General features: G+C 32.2%; 1 protein-coding gene across 1 annotated transcript; it reads left to right on the forward strand.

The window, feature by feature from the left end:
* Positions 1-239: 239 nt before the first annotated feature.
* Positions 240-1,268, forward strand: LOC142547746 (early light-induced protein 1, chloroplastic-like). The gene is made up of 3 exons (XM_075656185.1): positions 240-496; positions 662-754; positions 860-1,268. The coding sequence occupies exons 1-3, from the start codon at positions 353-355 to the stop codon at positions 1,202-1,204; spliced, it is 582 nt and encodes a 193-aa protein (XP_075512300.1). The 5' UTR covers positions 240-352; the 3' UTR covers positions 1,205-1,268.
* Positions 1,269-12,354: the final 11,086 nt, after the last annotated feature.

Genomic DNA, 12,354 nt, shown 5'->3' on the forward strand with positions numbered 1-12,354 from the left:
AAGGTTACACATAGTTTGAATTTTGTGTGAAATAATTATATCTACGTACATAATTTCATACACCGACCCAACTAGAATTTTATAGCCGTACACATCCTGAAATGAAACCTGTGCGGTGCCTATGAGTTCATATTCATACGGTGTTGTGCGAATAATAACAATTTTACGTGGAACAAGAAATACCCACAATTTCTCCGCACAAAAAGCTCGGATATTGCATCTATAAATAAACCCACAATCCCAACACACTCCCATATTCAAACCAGATACGACTTTTGTACCAAAACAACTTATTTTGATTATTAAAATAAGTAGAAAAATTCTCAGTTTTCTTTCAGACTAAATACACAATATGGCAGCTGCAGCAACGGGGATGCAAATGATCTGTGGAGCTGGTTTTAATTCAAGAACAGTTGGTTTGAACCAGTTTGTACCTTTGAAGAGCGCGTCACTTTTTAAGAGGGATTTAAAGTTCAGAATTCGAAGCATGGCTGAGGTATATATATAATGTGAAACTATTGAATGATTGTGGTTAAATAACAAAAAAAGTGATCCGCAGATCTTATAGTACTACTTATGCAAAGTTTATGATGTACATTTTTTAAGTAAATAATATATATTAATTAATAATATTGGAGTTTATTAATTCTTGATTCAACAGGATGGTGATGATGTCACTGGAGAGAAAGAAAAAGCAGCAGTTCCAATTCCTCCTAAGTTGTTTTCAACACCTCCTGCACCGCCGCAACCCGAGGTTAATTCAAATCCAAACAATATTTCTTGTTGTTACAATTAATACGATACATAATACATTCATTATTCATATATTCACATGTGAGCTCAATCTACGTGCATGCAGGAAAGCACCAAGATTACAAACATAATGGCCTTTGACGGGCCTGGCCCGGAGAGGATCAACGGTCGTCTAGCCATGATCGGATTCGTGTCAGCCATCGCAGTAGAATTAACCAGAGGACAGGATATCTTCTCGCAAATACAAAACGGAGGGATCCCGTGGTTTCTCGGGACGACTGTTTTGCTATCCGTGGCATCACTTGTGCCGTTGTTTAAAGGAGTGAGCGCGGATTCGAAATCGCGGGGATTGATGACATCTGATGCAGAGCTTTGGAATGGAAGGCTTGCAATGGTAGGATTGATAGCTTTGGCTTACACCGAGTATGTCAAGGGTGGGACTCTTGTCTGAATGTTTTGTGTATGATAGTGTTAATATCGTGTGGTGTGTAGACCGTAAACAATGATGTATATTTGAATAATATAAGTGAGAATGTTTGATTAAATAATTTTCAGTTTTTTTTTAATATTTGAACAGTAATTACTAAATTTTTATCTAACAAAAGACGTTGATATAATTTTTTTATTTTATTAAAAAATCCAAAAATAAAGAAACATAATTTTTTTAATCGAGAAAAAGATGGAAATCACATGCTTTTTTTAATTATTATTATTATTGTTATTGTTATTATTATTATTATTATTATCTTATTTATTTTTTTGCATTCAAAATATTTTTTTATTATTACTATCATCATTATCATTCTCATTAATATTATATTTACATTTTGTAATGTTAATGAAGAACTTGTTTTTAATTTTTCAAAACATTTTTTTATTCCGAATATGTTTTTCCTAAATAATTGCAATCATTATGATATCGTTTTAATAATTTTTTTGTTATTTATTTTTGTGTTGATGCTAATGTCAACATGTTAAAAATGTTTGGCATCACGTGTCAGCAAAATTTGGTTTAGTAATAATAATATTTAGATATCAGTAGAAATGAATTAATTAAATTAAAAATATCAACTTATTAGTTATTACACAAAAAATAAATTTGGCGATTTACACTACCCTAGCGAAAGTAGGAAACTTAAGGAATGTATTTTTGGAATTTTCTGAAAAATGCTACTTCCTCAATCTCATTGATTTAGGTTTGTGTATTTTCACATATATTAAAAAAATAATTTTTATAAAAAATTTTATTTGACCCTTATTTAACTAATGTTTTAATTGGATTGAAAAATTATTGGAAAACAAATTAAATAGGGATATACCCCTTCCAACAATGAACGAGATTCCAAAACTGTGCTGGTATGAGACTGTACAGTTGAATATAGTTTAAAATATTTGTTAAATACTATGCATATCATCAAGATACATCTTATTTTCAGGACATCATCACATAAGAACTTCAAATATAATAATGTTTGACTTGAGATAATTCTGGGAGTGAGGACATAAGCATACTGAAAAAACCCGTGTTGATAAAATGTATATAGTTCATTACATAAGATCTCAAAAATTAAAAATAATTGATTTGAGGTACTTTTGGGAAAAGAAGACATAAATAAAGTTAATAGAGTAACGAAAGGAGGAACATGTCTATCTCAACAAGAGGACAAAAAAAATCAATTGTACACTAGAAATAAACATATTGCAAAGATCCGAGGCAAAAAAAACTCGTCTACCCCAACAAGAGGACAAAAAGCAATCAATTGGGCACCATAAATTACTATAGTTGCATGACAAAATGGAAAATGGTTTAAATATTTTATTGTATTAAAATCTTTATGAATATTTAATAAGGTGAAACAACATAAAAATATCATAATTTATACATATAACAATTTAATTAAATTCTATTAATCCTACTCAAACGATTAGATCTTCTTATTCTGAATATGGTAAACTCAGTAGCAAAATTATTAATTACCAAAAAAAAAATTAAATTTCATTTATAATTTTTCAGTATTCTAAAAAACGGTAAATGATTGGCTACTTATCGCCTAGCACCTTGCGGCCTAGGCCTCCTCCTAAACAATTTTTTTAAATTAGTTTTTATAATATTTAGTGATATTATATATTAATATCTCTAAAGTATTTTTTATTTTATTTTTATTTTAGGATATTAAATCACTGACTGATATAGGTGGAGATAACATTACTTATAAAACAAATGCATATAATTAATTTTAAAAGGAGTCTTAGCGATGCATGATTTATTTAATACATTATTTTAAATTATTCATGTTATGTGATGCACGTTAAAATGTTCTTCGAGTTTCATGTTCAGGCGATTATTCGAGGCTGGATCGAGGAAAAGACCGGTGACGATTTTTGGGCAATTTCAAAAGATGGTATTTTATTTTAAGTTAAGGATGAGGCATTTTAAAGCCTTATTTATGTATTTATTAATTTAAGAGTTTAGAACTTTTAAAATTAGTGTGTAATTATTTTAAATGAGGAGTTTGATTAAATTAGTGTGTGTTAACCTTTAATTAGTATTTTTAATTAGTTAATTTAGCACTAATTTCTCCTAATTAAAAACCCACACACACGTTACACACACTCACATGTTTTTACACACACTAAAACACACAACACACCCTACACATCTTATTTTCAGATTTTTAAAAGAGAGAAAAACCTAGGGTTCTTCCACTTTCAGCAGCCGCCCCTAGCCCTCTGATTTTCCAGCGTATTTTCGTGTGTTTTCTTCAAAGATTTTAGCGTCACGATCGTCCCGGATCAACCTCGCATCACTCCCCGCTTCGGTATTGTCGTTACGGTATTTTTGAATATCAAAGGCACGTATATTCTGTTCTTTCTGCATCGATCTTGTCATATTATGTGTTGTGTTAATTTTTATGCATAAAAATTCATGTGTTACATTCGTCGTTTGAGCGGAAAATGGTTCGGATCAGTTTTGAAATAATTTTTAGATCTGAAAACTCGTTTTTGCTGTCTTTTTAAATACTGCGATCTTTCGGTCGTGATTCTGAGAAAACTTTCAACACAAAAATTGTAGAAATTTTCGATGCCTTCGATTTGACAGTAAATTCGAAATATTTGGATAAAAATTGAGTGAGTTATGGTGTTTTTCGTGGGGCTACTCAAACTGCGTTTTTTAGAAAATATGTGTTGATGTGTTCTTGAGATTTTATTGTTGCAGGCTTCGTTGGAGATCGACAGGTGATCGTTGCTGCGTCTAGGTATGCTTAGTATGATGTTGGGTTATTATTTGATACGTCGTTTAGTGTCGATAGGCAGTCGAGTACCTTAAAAGTCGTAGGAAACGTTTCGATGTCAATTGCCACGTTTTTGAATGATATGCGTCGTAGGGTGGACATCGTTGCTTTGGGAGTTTGTACGAATTGGTTTGGTGTTATGGCATGCTAGGATGGGTCTCGGGGTGTCGGTTCATGGTTCGTACAATTGAGTCTAGAATGACAAACATTGCGTGTTCAGAATTTTCGTGAGTTTCCAATTACCGCAGGTACACAGACCCTTTCACGGACCCCTACACGGGGCCCGTGCCTTTGCTCTCTTCGAAGTGTCAAATTTCCGAGGCTACACGGACCCCTAGACGGACCCTAGCACGGGGTGCGTGTCCCTTCTTCTTCCCGAGTCCTTCCTTTTACGCACACACACGGAGCAGAGCACGGGGTCCGTGCCTCCCCTTTTTCCCAAGACACACTTCACCGTATGGACACGGACCCGGAGCCGGACCTGGGCACGAGGTCCGTGTGCTTGTTATTTTGGGAAATATTTTTAGTATACTTTGGGGTTGGTGTCATGGTTTTGTTCAACGATTTACAAGGTCGAGACATGGGAACTTTAGAATGTCCTAAGGAAGTGATTGAGCTCGCAAGTAAGTGATATTTACGTCTAAGTTATGCAAGTTAAGCATGTCAATTCATGATTAGTATGTGCAGCGACGGCCCCGATCGAAGTCCAACGAATCCCTCAACGCCAAGTAAGTATGTTCGACGTGCAAAGAAAATATTTTAAATTTTTGAGATATGCTAAATGTCTTGTGACCAATTTATGAATGAGTTTGGAAGTCGGTGAACGTGGCCGAGGACCTCTCCACCCCGTTAAATCATGAACGGAGTTAAATCATGAACGTGGACCAATCAGCCCGTTAAATTATGAACGGGGATCTCATGTATGTGGCAGTGGATATATTTATTTTTGGGTTGAGTGCTAATGTCAACATGTTAATTGGTTTAGTAACAATAATATTTAGATATCAGTAGAAATGAGTTAATTAAATTAAAAATATCAACTTATTAGTTATTACACAAAAAATAAATTTGGCGATTTACAGTTTTACACTACCCTAGCGAAAGTAGGCAACTTACGGAATGAATTTTCTGAAAAAATGCTATTTTCTCAATGTCACTGATTTAGGTTTGTGTGTATTATACACATAATAAAAAGCATTTAAAAATTACTTTTTATAAAAAAAATTCTATTTGACCCTTTTTTTATAAATGTTTTAATTGAATAAAAACATTGTTGTTAAACAAATTAAATAGGGGTATACCTCGTCCGACAATGAACGATATTCCAAAACTGTACAGGTATGAGATTATTGATAAGTAATATTCATATCATCAAGATACATCTTATTTTCAGGAGTTCATCACATAAAAACTTCAAAGTTAAGAGTACTTGATTTGATACAATTCTGGAAGTTAGGACATAAGCATACTAGAAAGATCCGTGTTGATACAATGAAAATAGTTCATCACATACGAACTCCAAAATTAAAAATACTTGATATAGGATAAATAACCCATGAGAAATTTCTGAAGATAGTGTGAATGAGTACATAAATATATTGAAAAAACTTATGTTAATACAGAAGGGACAAGAGGAACATGTCTACCCAACAAGAGGACAAAAAATTCAATTGGTCACAAGACATAAATACGTTGGAAAAATCCGAGGCAAAAGGAACATGTATACCGGAACAAGAGGACAAAAAGCAATCAATTGGGCACCGTAAATTTAATAAGGTGTAACAACATGAAAATATCATAATTTATACATATAACAATTTAATTAAATTCTATTAATCCTACTCAAACGATTAGATCTTCGTATTCTGAATAGGGTGAACTCGGTAGGAAAGCCGCCTAGGTGGCCGCCTAAGCGGTTTTGTAAATTAGTTTTTATAATATTTAGTGGCATTATATGTTAATATCTCTAAGTTATTTTTTATTTTATTTTTATTTTAGGATATTAAATCACTGATTGATATAGGTGGAGATAACATGACTAATAAAAAAAATAAGATGAAGTTTTTTATTTTATGATATTAAATCATTGTTTAAATTAACTCAATATCATCATTGTGATTCTCCACTTTTTCAGATGCAAAATCATCTTCATGAAGTTTTCTCACTCTAAATCGCATATGAAGATGAAGTTTGATGTATTAGGACATGCCAACAAATCACATTTCTTGTTGGACTATGTTTAAAACTTATAAAACATTACATTTCATTTTTTAATTGGATTTTTCATTTAAATTAAAAGAACAAAAACTTTTAAAAAAACAAAAAAACAAAAATAAAATCCCTTACTTCCTAAAGTCATCTAGGATCGTCTAGCACCGCATAGGTGAAAAGCCGACTAGCACTTTTTCTAGTGCCTAGGTGATTTTAGAACAATGTAGTTTTCCGAAGGACTAGAAATTTGTGTCCTTATGCCATCTCCAACCCATTACGCTATCTTAGTGTCACACTAACTTTAAAATAGTGTAATTCTTACACTAAATCTAAAACTCATCTCCAACCCATCAACTCTAAACTCTACACCAAAAAAAATATTCTCATAATATTCTCTATTATTTTATTCACAACAAATAATTTATTTCACAAAATATTTTTAAACACAATAATTAAAATATCATTAATATCTAAAATAATGTATATATCGAATTCATTATAAATGTACATGAATTAAAAATTTAATTAAATAATTTTTTTTTGAATTACGTTAAAATTTTTTAGTATTTAATATTATTATTTTAAATACTTAAGCTTAATACTTAATTGAGTGTAATTAATTAATCTTTGAAAAAAATTTCAATCACACATATAAATAATTTGAACATAAATTATTAACATACAATCAATATTAAAATGATGCATATAAAATAGAAATGACACACAAATATCCAAATTTTAATTAATGAAATTACTATATAAAATAGAAATGACACACAAAATGATCCAAATTTATCATCAACTCATAAATGGAATTACAACAATTCCAAAGCACCTGACATGACTGAAGTTCGTAACAAAATATCTGTGCAATCTCGTATGGGGTTAATATTGGCGGCAATTAGTAAATTAAAAGGATGCATCAAACAAGTTGAACAACTCCATCCAAGCGGTGCTTCAGAAATGGATATTGTGAGTTTTGTTTTTAATGAAATATCTGCACTTATATATTATTATAATTACTTTTGATAATTTAATATTACATTAATTTTATATACAGCTAATTCGTGCAAAAGAGTTGATGAAACATGATGCGAATTTTAAGAAAGGTTTTAAGTTTGATCATGTATGGTCTATTATGAAAGATATGGAGAAATTTGCATCTTCATCAAACCCCTCACGGACATCAATTCAAAGAGGTATTGAATTTTTTGAATCTCCACAATCAGACACACAAGCAACGGATTCTCCCAAATCAGCGTCCCCTGGATATCACCGTTCGAGATCAACTTAAGTGATGAAAATATTGGTGGTACTTCATCAGAACAACCAATTGGAGTTAAAAAAGCAAAATTGAGAAAGAAAAAAGATGAATATATGTCTCAGACAATTGAATCAATGAGATTAGGACAAGAAAAAATTCTTGAAATTATCCAAACTGGAAATGTTTATCGTGAACATAACAATGAATTACAGATAAAACGTATGCAGCAAACTGAACGAAAATTGGAACAAAACGAAACAAAAATAGAACAAAATCGACAAATGTTGAATCTGACAAAGTTTCAGGAAGATAACAAAATTTTAGTAATTGATCTCAACTTTATTCAAGATCCATCTTTGCGTGAAAACTTTCGGGCTGAACAGTCAAGAATTTTGAATGAGAGGGAAGTAAGAAAACGTGCACGTGACAGTCTGAACTATGACAAATATTTTAGAGATATTGGAGGATCTGGATCCAGCTTACCAGAGTTTTAAAATTTATGTGCTTGTAAGCCTAATTTATTTAGTTGTATTGTGGTGTGATTTTTAATATTTTATTGTTTATTATCTTGTTTAAGTTTATGTATCTTAAATATTAGTGATCTTATTTTATTTTATGTTGTATTGTAATGTCATTTTCAATAATAAAGTGATTTATTATGTTTGTTTATTTCATTCAATAATGTAATTATTGAATAAATAAAGTTTTTAAAACAAATGATTACAAATTTACATGATAATATAATTAATTTAATTAATTAGGTTTAAAATATATTACAATAACAATTAAAATAAAAAACACCATAATTAATTAATTAATTATAATTGCATAAAATAATATAAGATAATAATTGTTAATTTTGATAGGATAAATTGATTTTAAACATATATACATATGATAAAATAATTAAATAAATATAATAATTGCTAATTATATATATATATATATATATATATATTGACTTAATTAGAAATACTTTGCTTATAAAATATTTCGTATGAGGGTATGTGCAATGTTCAATTAATCACATAAAAAAACCAAAACAAAAAACAAAAAAAAAAAAGGGATTTACGCTATTGCTACAGTATTGCACCAAATTTGGTGCAATACTGTAGCAAATTTGGTGCAATACTGTAGCACACCACCAAAATGGAGTAGGAAATGGTGTTGGGTTGGAGAAGAAAAATTCACACTATGATGGAGTATTACACCAACATGGTGTTGGGTTGGAGATGGCCTTAGGCATCCTTTAGCTTGAATGAATTTTCTCGAAACTTTGAAAAGAAACCATGTTTGGTGCCTAATGAATCCAGGTAGGGATGTAATTGAATCAAACTATTAAATGTTTTAGCTTGACTCATTTATAATCGATATGAGCTCAAATTTTATTTAACGAATATATTCATGATTCATAAGCTTATTCGAAATTTTATCGATGCTAAACAACTTAATAAATATAAATTTTAAATTTAAATATTTATTAGATTCATTAAAACTAAATTATATATTTAGAGAAAAATATTATATTCTTATTAAATTTTGCAATTTTATTCTAATAAATAACTTTAATTGATTTTTCTTAAGAAAAAATGTAAAATATATAAATCAAATATCAAAACTATTATTTTTCATCCATGAACTGACTCATGAGCCTTCGAACGAACCTGTTCATAAGCTAGCGAGCCGTATTGTAAAGTTTGAACTTTGTTCGTTTATCTTAACGAATATCATTAAACGAGCTTTTATTGATTTGAGCTTCGAATAACTCACGAACGGCTTGATTCAATTATGTCTTTAAATCCACGTTGATTACCCCCCACGTGCATCTATAAATACACCCACACTTTGTAGACTCCCCCATATTCATACTAAACATAAAATTTTATACCAATAATTTCAACATCTACTTTCTTCTGAAATAAATAAACACGAAGTTATTGTTTTTCATGCACAAAAATTCGATATGGCAGCTGTAGTAAGTGAGATGCAACTGATCTGTGGAGCCGGTTTGAGTTCAAGAATTGTAGGTTCGAAGCAGATTGTTCCTTTGAGAAGTGTGCCATTTGTTAAAAGGAATTTGAAGTTTAGAGTCCGAAGCGTGGCTGAGGTAAACGTAATATGTAAAGATTATCATGCATATTTTTTAGTAAATATACTTTTATTAAAGCGTGAAGTTGAGTGAAATGGCTAGTTTAGTCCCAGTAACATCTAACACCCCCAAACACGTGTCTCTTCCACCACACCACAGTCCAGGGACAATACCACGTGAGATCTGCTCTTCTCTCCACCACACCCATAGCTTCTGGTTGCACCGCTATTTCTCCGTCTCTTTGTATCCCTCATCCTCCTTTGTTTCTTGCCTTGGTTCTCGTTTTTCCCCGGTTGCAGCAAACAGATCCCAGCAAAAAAAGCCTTGCTTTTTGTGTTGTATGTGTCCTTCTTCTTCCATCTTCTCGACGTCACCTCTGTTGTGTTGTTTTCCCCCTTGTATAGACTGGTGAGATTCTACTGTGTTTGCTTTCTTACCCTTTTCCCCGCGAGCTTATCTTGAAATCTTTGGCTTGTTCTTCCCCTTCTCTTGTTTTGTTTGTCTGTTTTTTAGAGTTGCTTCATTTTTGGTTGGTTCGCTTCCTTGTTCTATTTTTTGTTCATCTGCTTTGCTCTCTTTGACATTGTTCCTTTCTCTTTTACCTTGCCTAGGTTTTTGTCTTTCCCCCATTGCCGCGAGCAAGGTCCAGAAAAAAGGTTTGTTCGGTTCGTCGGCGGCGGTCTTCTTCTTCTTTCAGTTTCTCACTCTTAGCTCTAATGCCTGCCTTTCTCCCCTCTCGCCATTGGTAAGCTTCTACTGCTTTTACTTTGTGCCCCCCTTTTTATTTTACCCTGATTCTATTGAAGAATGAGTCAAAGTTTACGTGTCATGCTAGTGGCTCAAGTTTATTGCTTAGTCAATTTGGTTAAGATTTAGTGGATCTCATAGTTGGATAAGGGGATTAGTGGCTTAGTGGTTAATATTTGTTTTTTATTTGTTTTACTCTTGTTTGGGATCGATATAGAGTTTAGAGGGGGGTGAATAAACTCTTTCCTTTGACCGTCATTTTTGCAAAGGGTGCTAGAATCCTGTTAGAGATTATAGCTAATCTTGTTCAAGAGTAATTCCAGCAGATCACAATAAATAGTGCGGAAACGATCCGATGAAGTACGGTAAAACACAATAAAAACAGTAGGCAGTAGACAATGGTTGTTTATGGAAGTTCGAAGATAAAATCTTCTACGTCTCCCCTTCTTCTGTTTCCAGAAGGTATCACTAAAAAACTTTGGTTTTTACAGTACAACTCTTGTACACACCCACTTTAGCAGAACTTATCCTTTGCCTACTGAAACTCTTAGTTTCTCAACACAATAAGATGAATACAGCAAAGTTCTGGAAAAGACTCTTTTCCAGTTTACAAACTCTTCTCAAATATATAATAACTTGAATATGATTGTAGAGAGAGTAGGAAACAGTCAGCACAATATAATCTCAAAAAGATCAGATCACTAATGTCAAGCGTGTGCTGCTTTTCTGTATATTGAGCATTGAATATGATAAGTAGTTCTGCGTGCTCAAAGCAACGTTCGTATGTTAGAGAGTGTAATCGTTGTTTCGGTGTTGGGGTCACCTATAAACGTCGTTGATCTTGTGTATTTATAGAAGTCTTGAATCCAACATCTATAAACAAAACGGCTTCTTTGAATTATGATAGAATCAGCTTTATTACCTAAAAAGGTTCCTGCAAAGAGCTTCAGAACAATCAGTCTTGTTTCATACCATATTTGGTAAAAACGTATTAAATGACTTTGTTCAGCATTAATGATGCATTTAATACTTGTACTTGGTAGAGTAACGTTAACATTCAATATAAGATCGATAGGTTCTGATTCAACAAAAGTCAAGTTCTGCTTCTATTTTTCTAAGCCGATAAGTACTCGAAGAGTACTGCTTTGTTAAGGCGATACGAGAACTTCTGCTTTTATATTATCTTCTGGTTTACTAACGCAATCTACTGGTTTTGACTATCATCACCACAATTAAATTAAGTCTATTAATTTTTTCCTTTGCGGTGATGCCAAAACCTAGAAGTTAGTATGATGAAGAAATCTAGTTAAATCAGAAACAGAAAGCAATTATAACCAAATAATTGAAAAGTAAATAAATAGTAAAGCACCGTTCAAAAGAGTATTAATCCAAAAAGATTAATCATCAGTCCCAATATCTTTGAATAGTGCATCATCATCATCCTGAGGATCTTGGCATCTGAAGGATGATTCTGCTTGATGATGTCTTCCCGATCTACCTTCTTCTGTCCTTTCATTTGTCCTACGTTCTACTGCTTCCCCCTTTTTGACATCAATGCGAGTAAGCAGTTCATCCATTCGTCCAGATAGGCTGATAATGCTATCATTCATCATCTCCAAAAACAAAACCTGATTCGAAACACGATCATTTAGGGCCTGAAGATATTGATATTGGGACTCAATCTTGGCATCGATGGATTCCAGTTTCAAATCAGTAGCCTCCACTTTAGTTGAAATTGAGCGTAGAGACGACTCATGATCAGAGACAGTTCGTAGAACATCAGATTGACCAAGAACGATGTTGGCATGACTAGACAAAACATTCTTCCTGAAAAGTTCAGATTCAACTTCAAGCTTAGCCAACGATTCTGCCGTTTTAACGACATTGTTTGTTATGCGTTCTCGGAAGAATTTCGTGGCTTTGACTTCACCAGCATGTTCAAAAGATATCTGTTTGACGATCTCTGAAATTCTGTCAATATTTTGTTTCAATATGTC

The sequence above is a fragment of the Primulina tabacum genome, chromosome 5 (assembly GCF_025594145.1).
Source record: "Primulina tabacum isolate GXHZ01 chromosome 5, ASM2559414v2, whole genome shotgun sequence".
In the NCBI taxonomy this organism is placed as follows: domain Eukaryota; kingdom Viridiplantae; phylum Streptophyta; class Magnoliopsida; order Lamiales; family Gesneriaceae; genus Primulina; species Primulina tabacum.